Source organism: Bidens hawaiensis, unplaced genomic scaffold, assembly GCF_021521415.1.
Source record: "Bidens hawaiensis isolate Kalapana, Puna unplaced genomic scaffold, B.hawaiensis_p1.1 tig00013977_1, whole genome shotgun sequence".
NCBI classification, from domain to species: Eukaryota; Viridiplantae; Streptophyta; class Magnoliopsida; order Asterales; family Asteraceae; genus Bidens; species Bidens hawaiensis.
In genome coordinates this window covers 302,301-313,034 of record NW_027492194.1, presented here as the reverse complement: position 1 = coordinate 313,034, position 10,734 = coordinate 302,301, and the positions used below count along the sequence as shown (strand labels likewise).

At 36.2% G+C, this 10,734-nt stretch overlaps 1 protein-coding gene across 1 annotated transcript; it reads right to left on the bottom strand.

Moving 5' to 3' along the window:
• Positions 1-21: 21 nt before the first annotated feature.
• Positions 22-5,525, bottom strand: LOC143545463 (ion channel CASTOR-like). Its single transcript, XM_077037359.1, has 11 exons — positions 5,105-5,525; positions 3,840-4,448; positions 3,594-3,776; positions 3,451-3,510; positions 3,160-3,363; positions 2,848-3,096; positions 2,369-2,467; positions 1,324-1,518; positions 1,146-1,238; positions 360-626; positions 22-297 (listed from the first exon to the last, which is right to left on the bottom strand). The coding sequence occupies exons 1-11, from the start codon at positions 5,519-5,521 to the stop codon at positions 79-81; spliced, it is 2,595 nt and encodes an 864-aa protein (XP_076893474.1). The 5' UTR covers positions 5,522-5,525; the 3' UTR covers positions 22-78.
• Positions 5,526-10,734: the final 5,209 nt, after the last annotated feature.

Below are 10,734 nucleotides of genomic sequence, written 5' to 3'. Positions count from 1 at the left end.
ATGTGCTATGAATATGTACACAATCTGGGGATGATTTCTATTAAAAAAAACCTGTCAATATGTTATTATAACAGGTTCTCATTCCTTCTCAGCTATTACAACAAAAACATCTTTTACCGACCACCTTCGTTTCTCCATTTTTCCTGGTGGGTTAATCACAGCTTTCTCAACATTGCCCGAACGATACCCGATCACTATTTCTCTCCTTTGTCGCGCACGCAACAGAATCTCATAAAAACTCAGTTCCTCGCCTTCCTTGATATACAAATCCGCTTGCCTTATGTGCATCTCGTTCCCCTGCTTCACCAGAAACCGTTAAATAACAAATCATGTTAAAACATTAATGATTTAAAAATTACCTCTTCGGCAAAAAGCTCCTCAAGAACATCGTTTATTTGGCGGTCCTCTGCGACCATTGCTAATGCCATACTAACAAGCTCATTTGAAAGAACATAATCACTGATTCTTGACATGGATAATAGGTTTTTGGTCCTCGGGTCGAGGATTTCACTAATTATAACTGATTTATCTGAAGCCTGCTGCATTTCCCCTATCCAAGAACCTTGTGAAAAGCTACCTTTTCGACCGTGTGAAGCTTTAGCTTCTCTGTATGGAAGACGCTTAGCCTGCAAAACAAACATATTTTAGTACAATAACTGTCAAAACTAAAAGTATCATATATGCCCTTACAAAGAAGCTAATATATCCAATATACCCAATGCAGTAAAAACGATTTAATAAATGACCAATTTACCCTTACTTTTCTAAAACAAAAAAAAATTCATATAACATCTTTAACTTTGTTTCTTTATATTTACTCATTTTTAGCTTATACGTGGTTCTACCATCTGATTCAAGTTAGATTTTTTATCACTCGATTATCATGTGATTATACATGGTTCGATTATCTGATTCGAACATACAGATTCAATTTTTTGATTATCTGCCGTCAAGAGAACAAAACAAGAGGGACAAATATAATGGAAAGGGGTAGAATGGTCATTTAGTAAAAAGTCATTAAAGTTGGGAATATATGAAATGTAGTTTTGGTTGGGAATATATGAAACTTTTTAAGTTCGTAAGTGTACATATGAAATTAATCCAAATAAGTAGTGTTCAGAATGTCACATCAAATGCCCAAGTACCTGGATATCGCGGATTAATAGCAAAGTAGCAAGAGATCTGGAATCAGCCTGTATTGCTGAATCTTCTACTGATTCATCAGCCAGAATCAAAATCTGTTTCAGAGTTCATACAAAACATCATAAAATGGCCACCTCTACACACTTTTTTATATATAAAGTAAAATATAGTTTTACTCACAGAATCAAAAGATTCCAATGGAAGGCTTTCCAGGTGTCGGCGTATAACAGCATTCCCTTCACGATGAACCAATGTTATATTCATCAATCTCTCGATGTCTAAACCGCCATCAATGAGCTTTTGTTCCCTCACACCTTCAATAACTTCATTAAACATCCATAACTCTGAACCTGGTGCTAAAAAGGCATCCAGTACCTAATACATGTAAGAAACACAAAAACGTTCAAAGCAAACTTATGAAAAAGATGATAAATAGAGTATAAGCATATTTTCGAGGACTAAAAGAAAAATTCTTAAAAAAAACATTGCTCAATGTCAAGGAAATATTCTGACATGTCTATCCCCAAAGAGTGAGTAATATAAATGGGAGGACTAGATGTGGCAAAACAGGCAGGTCGGTAACGGGTCATAATGGTCATTTTGGTGCAGGTTGAAATGAGTCGGCGTTACCACAAACATTTTTGTTCTATTTTTAAAATAGGCCTGTAAACGAACTAAGGGCCCAATGAACTATTCGGCGGGAAGTTTGTTTTAAGTTCGTTCATCTAATATGCGGACAAACATGAACACGATTTTTTGTTCATTAGTTAAACGAACAACGAACATTAACGCATGTTCCGTTCGTTCATTAATGGTCATTCATTTACATTCGTTTATATCTGTTCACTTATGCACGTTCCTTTACGCATATTCATTCAATTCTATTTATTACTAATATTATTTAAAAATCAAAATGATTTCATATTTTAAAACCCTAAAGTACAATTTATAATCAATTTGATATCTTTGTTTAGATTTAAAATGTTGGATGTCATTGTAAAAATGATGGAATTTTGGACTTTAATTTAAATATTCTCCTTTACTTTTATTGGGTGTTCATATACATCCGTTCGTTTATAATATTAACAAACGGATACAAACAAACACAAACATGTTCATTTTCTTAACGAACAATCATAAACACGAATAAGCCCCTTTCGCGTTCGTTCGGTTGTTTACGGGCCTAGTTAAGGTAGGGGACACATCAGATTCCTTGTAACTTTACCATAATCATATCTTCAATGTCACGGCGCCAACCACACAGAAGAATCTTTTCCAGAGAATTGGGAACAAATGACGCTTTAGGTAATTTTCCTCTCCGCACCTGCAACATTAAGGTGCAGAAAAAAGAATATATTAGGGTTTTACACGACAGAACTCACCACAATCATATCATCAATGTCCCCGCCTCCATCCACAAAGTAGAATCTTCTGGGGCTTTCGTGCCGGTCGGGATATGTGTATGAATGGTGCTTCGTTCACCTGATGACCAAATTTATTATACTTATGTAAGTTTTATCATGTTATTCCCCAAACTCGCTTGAGTTCCACGGTGGGGCCCACCTCAACGTGCATAAACTAAGAACATTCCACATATGAATCTCATAATGCATGATATCGAGGGAAGTGGCACTACTTAATAAACTGAACTAATATGCAACAAATGAAATACCAATTATCGTGTTAGGAAGGAAAGAAAATCACCGTTGGTAATGGAACTGGAGCGTATGTATCATCGTCCTCTGCTATGACAAGAACTTCATCACCCTCTTGTAGAATATAAGACTCGTCCGGATTAAGAATAATTTTCCCGCCACAAGAAACGGACTTCACTCCACAAGGAATAGCGTCCGGAAAGCTAATCAAAACATCCTCAAACGGCATACCATCCAATTGCGGCCATCTTTTAATGTAGAACTCGCAATTTTCAAACCCGAGGATATCTTCCCACACCTACAGTTTCAAAAAGATAATTATAAATCTAATATACCAAAAAAGAAAAGATGAAACTTTTACTTGTGCAAGGCCAGGCTGTCTAGCGCACTGAATCATTAAACGACCGATTACATCATGCGCAACAACGGTTTCCACAAGATCCCCGCCTACAAGTTTTACAAGAACCTCATTGTCAAGATCACCGAGTTCCACCACAATGTGTCCTCGAAGCCCATCCTTCACTCCGGTTAGGCTCAACACTGTTCTCAAAGCTCTAGCATCACTCTGCATTGGATCATACGCTCCAAAATTAGAGGTCATTTATGCATAAATAAAAGATTTTTACAAGTTATATACTATTATATTAATAACCTGGTCAGCATTCCCATCCTCGGCTAGAACGATTATTGCACGTGCCTTTGAAACAGATACCTATGAAATTTATAAACAGAGTGACTAAGACGCTAAGTTTAAACAAATGTTAATTAATCAAACACCGAATAACAACTTTTTACCTTTTTTAGATCAGCCAATATTAAAGGGCTTCCGCTTCTACATATTACAGATGTTTCTCTAAAGTCAAATTCCATTTTAGCAATGTCAAGTTCCATCTCTTCTTTGTCGCGTTCGGCCATAACAACCACAATGCCTCCACCCAAACTCTCATTTGCTATAGCAAGTTGATTCAATAGTGATCCCTGAGTCCATTATATCATTAGCAACAAACCTTTTAACATAATAACTGAAAACTCAAAACTCACCAGTTTATCACTCCAACCAAGAATTAGCGTGTGGTCTTTCTTAACCACCTCGCTTCTTCCTTTCCTCAACGAGTCAAACTTCTCGGATATTGCATCGGTAACAAGTCCAAGCATCATTGCAAATATAAGCATCCCACCGAAACTTATGGAAACCGAAACTAACCTAGGACCAACACCCTCAGAGTTAGCATGGTTTCCAGAATCAGCAACATAACTCCACGATAACCAAAGGCAGTCCGCCAAACTATCTTCAGTAACACCAAAAAGTGCCAATCCACCAACACCAATAAGAAGTAGAGTTGCAACCAGTAATGCCAATGGCTTTGAATAAGGACGGACCGATAAAAACACATCGACCTTATAAGCTATCCGCTTATTTAAAGACGCTTCGTCCTTTAAGTTATCCGGGGATCTCGACTTTGATATGTACTCCACATACTTAAGAAATAGAAATGGGATAGAGAGAATTGTAACCGACAGGATCAATGATATATTTTTCAATCTTTTATTGGGAATTTGGACACTTTCTTGAGGATCTTGATCATCAAGATCCATTGGTTGCAGTAAATTACAGGCTTGTAATCTCCCATTGAGCTTTATAATTTGGGCCTAAATAAAATTTGAATATAAAAGTTATAAAACCCTTTATATAAATCGGTAGGGCTGTAAACGAACCGAACCGAACCAAACGAAGCCTTGTTCGTGTTTGCTCGTTAAACTTTTATCAAACAAGTGGACGGTTCACGAACACATAGCCGAATGAAAGTTCGTTTCCGTGTTCGCTCGTTAACTTTCTGAACAAACGCAAATGAACACAAACGGACCTAAACGAAGACAAACGAACGTATATTAATTCGAAAATACAAAACAACATTGTTTATCCGAAATATTAGACATAACCATATAAAAGATAAATCAAGTTTAACTTAAAAAACTCAAGGTAATAATCACAATCAATATTATTTCAAAACAGTGTGAAAGGTCTAAGTTCCCCAAAGTATAAATATTTTGATAATAATAAAGTAAATAAAACATATGCTATGGAAAATTGGTTTTAAATAATCCCAACGTGTTGGCAAATAACAATCCCTACTGATGGCATGGCTTATGACTGTCCATCTTTTAACATACTTTTTCCCACTGACCGCAACTAACGGAATACTAACACCGCTAGTCCTTTTAATAAATAATAAACTTCCCGCAGCCAGCTTCAATTAAAGTCAAGTCAAAGTCAAAATCAAAATGTTGATGTATTATTGTATTACCTGAAGATCATTGGTTTGATTATGTAAAGAAATATTCTTGTGCAACAACGAAGAAAATGTCGTTATCGTAACCGCCACTAAAAACGCCATCTGCCACCGGAGCTTCAACCGGCCACCCTTCGAACTTGAGCTTTTATCATCTGAAACCTCATTTTTGGGTGAAACTTGATCTGGGTGTGACGAAACAGCAGCTTCCGGCGTCGGAGATATGTGGGTTTGTCGTGAGAAATTTGTCCGGCGTCGGAATCCGGCGTATTTGAGGTCACGGTGAGATGAGGATGAGGTGGCGGTGGAGAATCTTCTGGCGGGAGGTTTGTGGAGATGGTGGCGATGGGAGTGGATGAAAGATGGAGATGGGGCCGGGAAGAACCAGTCACGGCTGACGGACGGTGGCGATTGGTCGTGTGAGTCCGCCATCGGTGAGGTTGGTTATATTTGTTTATTAAGTCAACGATAACTGGCCTGCTTTAGAAACATGTTTAAAATTTTTAACAAGAAAATATAATATACACTCCTAAAACCTACATCTAAAGTCAGTTTAACTCCTGCCCATTAGAACTCGGTTGTATTAAAGAATGATTTGGTTTAATGGTTTTAAGGTTTATGTATTTATAAGACAAAAAAAAAAACAAAATTGATTTTTTAATATTCACAAACTACTCCACCTGAATAGTTATACAACATATAGTCGCTCCACATAACTCATCACACCACTTGGAATCAGGGACAAGCGTTTTCGATACGGGTATCGATTGGTACCGGTACCAACTTGGTACCGTCGGTATCGAATCAATACCAAGTTTTGAGTTTTCGGCATCAGTCCTGTACCGGTATTTCCTGACTTTTTTACGAAATACCGGTACCAACTATTATTGCCACATTTAAAATGTGATAGCCTAAATACCAGAAAATCATCACCGTTAAAAAAACAAGTTATTACCAACTAAATTTATTTATTGCCACATTAATTTTCTTAACCTTCATCTTTAATCTATTATTATAATTTTCAATTTGAAGACAATTTTCTAGAGTTTCCTCAGGATCTATATGTATTGGTTTTGCTAATTTATATAATAATATATCAATTTTTATATAATAAAAAATGTTTTTTAAAACATTATCTAATGATTTTTTTTTTTTATAAAAAGTTGTTTTCGTCTATGTGATTTGCTAAAAATTACTATTTTAAATTTTTAATCCAATAGTTTAATGTTTGTAATTTTACTCTATGTTATTTTATTTTCATTACAGTTAACTTTTAACTCTGTCAAAATATGCATGTTAAAAAGAGGGTCTTTCGTTCCTTTCATATTTTGTTTTAATTTTTTTTTTAAATTTCTTTAGGCTCCAAGCTTTTAACCTCTCTGTGTATCATCGAGCTTAAAAAAAACAAAACTAAAAAAAAACACCTCTCTTCCTCTCATGTTTCAATTCTTATATTTTTATACAAAACTAACAGAAGGTTCTGTTTGTTTTTGCTTAAAAGGTCTGTAAGGGGCTTACGTCTGTGGCGCGCAGACATAAGCTTCTGAAGACTGTTTGTTTTTTTAGAAGAAAAAGATTTGAAAAATGCTTTTATAGTCTTAAAAAATAAGCTATTGTTCAACATCTTCACACTTTTTCGCATCCAATCAACACTCAAAGTCCAACACCATCACCACCCACCGCGTGCCACCACCATTACCGTCCACCACCACCCTCCACCATCACCACTCACCGTCGGCCACAACCACCGTCCACTACCACCACCCACCGTCCGCCGTCACCACCCACTGTCACCGTCCACCACCACCGCCCACCGCCCGCCACCACCACCGTTCATCACCATCACTACCCACCGTCGGCCACAACCATCGTCAACTACCACCACTCACCGTCTGCCACAACCATCGTCCACCACCCACCTCCACCGTCCATCACCACCACCACCCATGGCCGGCCACCACCACCATCATCCACCACCCACCACAACCGTCCATCACCACCAGCCACCGTCAGCCACAACCACCATCCACCACCACCACCGTCCATCATCACCACCACCCACTGTCCGCCACCCACCACAACCGTCCATCACCACCACCCACCGTCCGCCACCACCACCCACCACCACCATCCACCACCACCCACCCGTTGGCCACCACCACAACCTAACATCACCACCCACCCACCCACCGTCCGCCACGACCCACAACCACCACCGTCAATCACCACCACCCACCGTCGACCACCACCACCGTCCACCATCACCACCCACTTCTACAGTTCGTACACCACCACCAGTTATTTTAGCAGTCTAAAGACGTTAAATAAATTCTATTACTGTGATATGTATAATAGGTAACTAATTTTCAGCTCATGCAAACGATATCCAGTTTATAAAACAAACAGTATTACATTTTCAGATTGCAGACCTTCAGACCATATCTTCAGTTACAGACATGAAATCAGATGAAATCAGATTACAGACAGTTTTTGTCTTTAAAAACAAACAGCAGCTAAGTGGATAGATTTAGCTAATATGGCTTTAAATGTAATGAAAATGAAAGATTAGGTACTGAAATCACAAACTTTAAACTTTTGAAATAAAATAATGTAATTTGACAGACCACGTGGATGAAAACGCACTATACTTAATGAAACTCCAAATTACTAATGCTTAAACTTTTTCTTATTTATAATAGAGGCATTTATATATATCCTCTTGTTAAGTTCCTTTATTATAAATTTGCCCATTTCTTAAAAATCAACTACATATTTCCCCTCCTTAAATCACATATTACATATCTCTCCATTTCATTAAAATTAACTAATTAAATGACTGTTTTAACCTTAATGACATAATTAAATAAGTATTTACATATATCCCCTTCCTTAAAACATCAATTACATATCTCCTCAAGTTCAATCCAAACAGCGTCGATGTAAAGACGAACATATCGAACACAAATAAACCAACTGGCATCGAACTTTTTAATCAATTGTCAATATAAAAAAGTTTTTGATTTAAATTTTTTTACCAATAAAAACAACTCAAGTATAACCAAAAAGTGTATATGAGACGGCGAGATTTAGAGGGAAAAAGTGGTGGTAGTCATTTATGGCAGTGATGAGATGGCCGGATGCTTGCTGGAAAAATTGAGCTTGCCGGAAGTAGGTTGGAGAAGATACTTGATGGTGTGGGTTTAACTCTATAATTACTAATATAACTTTGTTTTTTAATTTATTAATGGTAAGGAATATGGGTAACTTGGTAACTTGATATTAAAATGGGAAATATGTAATTGCTTGTTTAGGTGTGGGGAAATATGTAATTAATCGTGTTAAGTAAAGAAAAATATATAAAAATCCCTAATAAAATATGTATAACATATTAACATCTCAAATCTATTTTCAGTAAACGACTCTCAGTCTCATTATTTCATAAGAAATTAAGAACGGGGAGCTGGGCTCAAGTTTGGGCTACAAAGAAAAAGTGGGCCCATTGGACTCAAATGCAGACTGGACTTACCCGTTGATGCAAAGAAACCTGTTTCCTCTAGTCCGACCCGAAACTGGTTTGACAAGAATGGGTTAGGAACCAACCCACACCTGACCAACTATTAGGGACCGGTCTGTGTATTTTTTTTTGTCAGAAACCGGTTAGCAGAAACCTTTTCAGTTTTTGCATGGTTTACGTAGACGTAGTAACATAAGAAGTAAGAAGGTGAACAAAAACAGGATCCCGACTCGAAACCGATTTGTAAACGGAATTGGTTTGGGTGAGAACCGGTTCGATCAGATCCAACCTGGTATTGACTTCCCAGACTCAATCCAAAACGGTTTTAAAGCCGACACGGCTTGACAATTGACACAAATCCGGCTATGCACCTCTAGTGTTAACAACTTAGTTTTCATAACCACTTTGGGTCTTACCCGGTTTTAACTTCTGTTGATCCAATCCGAACCGGTTCTAAAGTCAATCTGCTTTGATAAAAATCTGGCTTGTGCACCTCTAGTGTTAACTTTTATATGTTCTTGTGGCTCTTGTCATATATTAAATAAAAAATAAAAATCAAGATTGATACGTACTAAATACAGCAACTCTATATATTTGTCCCATTCTCAGGATGCTTCTTGTTGGTTTTATAAATATTTTAAGTTAGAAGCTATCGAAATATACGCAACTCAATTAAATAAGAAATAAATAAATTAATTAAAAATTTTCATAATCAACCATTTTGAAATAAGAAAATATTCTCGTTTTTACTTTGAAATTGAGACTTTATATTCAAACAATACATAAACTTACGCATTCACATAGATCAATCATGTATTAAAATATGCCCAACTCAACATAAGTTTTATTGTTTGGACAAATTAATATACTTACAATCCAAATAATATTACGAGTCTTATTATATAAGTGAAATAATAATGCAAGTAGTGCAAATTAAATAATTGATATACTTGCAAGGGTATATATTGTAAGTATATTTAGGTTGTGCGTCGTGGTCATTAAACCCCACAACATCATATTTTAAGGCGTTGAAGTTGGGCGCCAAGTGAAAGTCGTATGTCGTCCCATTAACACCATTAAAGGAACCAAAGATGGGGTCCACCCCCAAACGCCAATCAATTTCATACGTGCTATTCTAAAAAAACCACCACCATGACTCTTAAAACCCAATCACGCTTCATAAGATTAAAATATTGAATCAAAACACTAGACACACACTGAATCATACTTATGAGATGGCTTGAATGAGATGTATATAAAATTAAAATTTAAACAAAATTACATTCATTTTATTTTAAAATCCAACTTCTTTACACGTTATAATTCACATCCTCGTAACTGAACAACAATTATAAGTTAACGGGACAAAATAAATTTGCTAAGTATAATATTGCGGACATGGTTGGCATTTTGCTAATAGGTGTATTCGGATAACTTAACTTTCATAAAATAAAAATATAATGGAATGCTACCCAAATTCGAAGCTAGAGGGAGGGCCCTTCGAAATATTATTTTGATAGCAGTATACACTATCTCCTGTTGAAATGTTCTCCACTAAATAGAAAAGTTTGTTTGAGTTGGAGACCTCATTGGGATGTTCTATCCCTTGTGATATAAGGTAAGTTTTGCCCTCATTTAGGTATGAAGAAGTAAAAAACCAAAAAACATACGAACCAAACGGGCCGAGAATGCCCTATTCTAAAACCCATTAGCTGGGGCATGTATAGATATAAATTTTCTTTTTTTCATGGATATAAGATTAAATAATACCTGAATCAATTCTTGTTTAACTGAAAATTTTAATTTCAATTTTATTTCCCTTCACATTTGTCTAGCAATGCTTTACTTTAATTGTCATTATATGCAAATTACCTTATAGTTTTTTATATATGTGTATTGTGTAGTATTGACTTATTTTTGGGATTTATATTGCCATAAAAGTAACATATATGATATATTTCAAACATTTTAATGGTGATATTGATATGTATGCAATTTATAATATCGTAGTTAGACTACCTGCAATGCACGGTCCTGTATTTACTATATGTATTCTAGTTATCAGTGCCACATCAGCTTTTACTCATCCTTTTCACATGCACACTCTCTTCTCTTTTCAACTCCAGCCCAT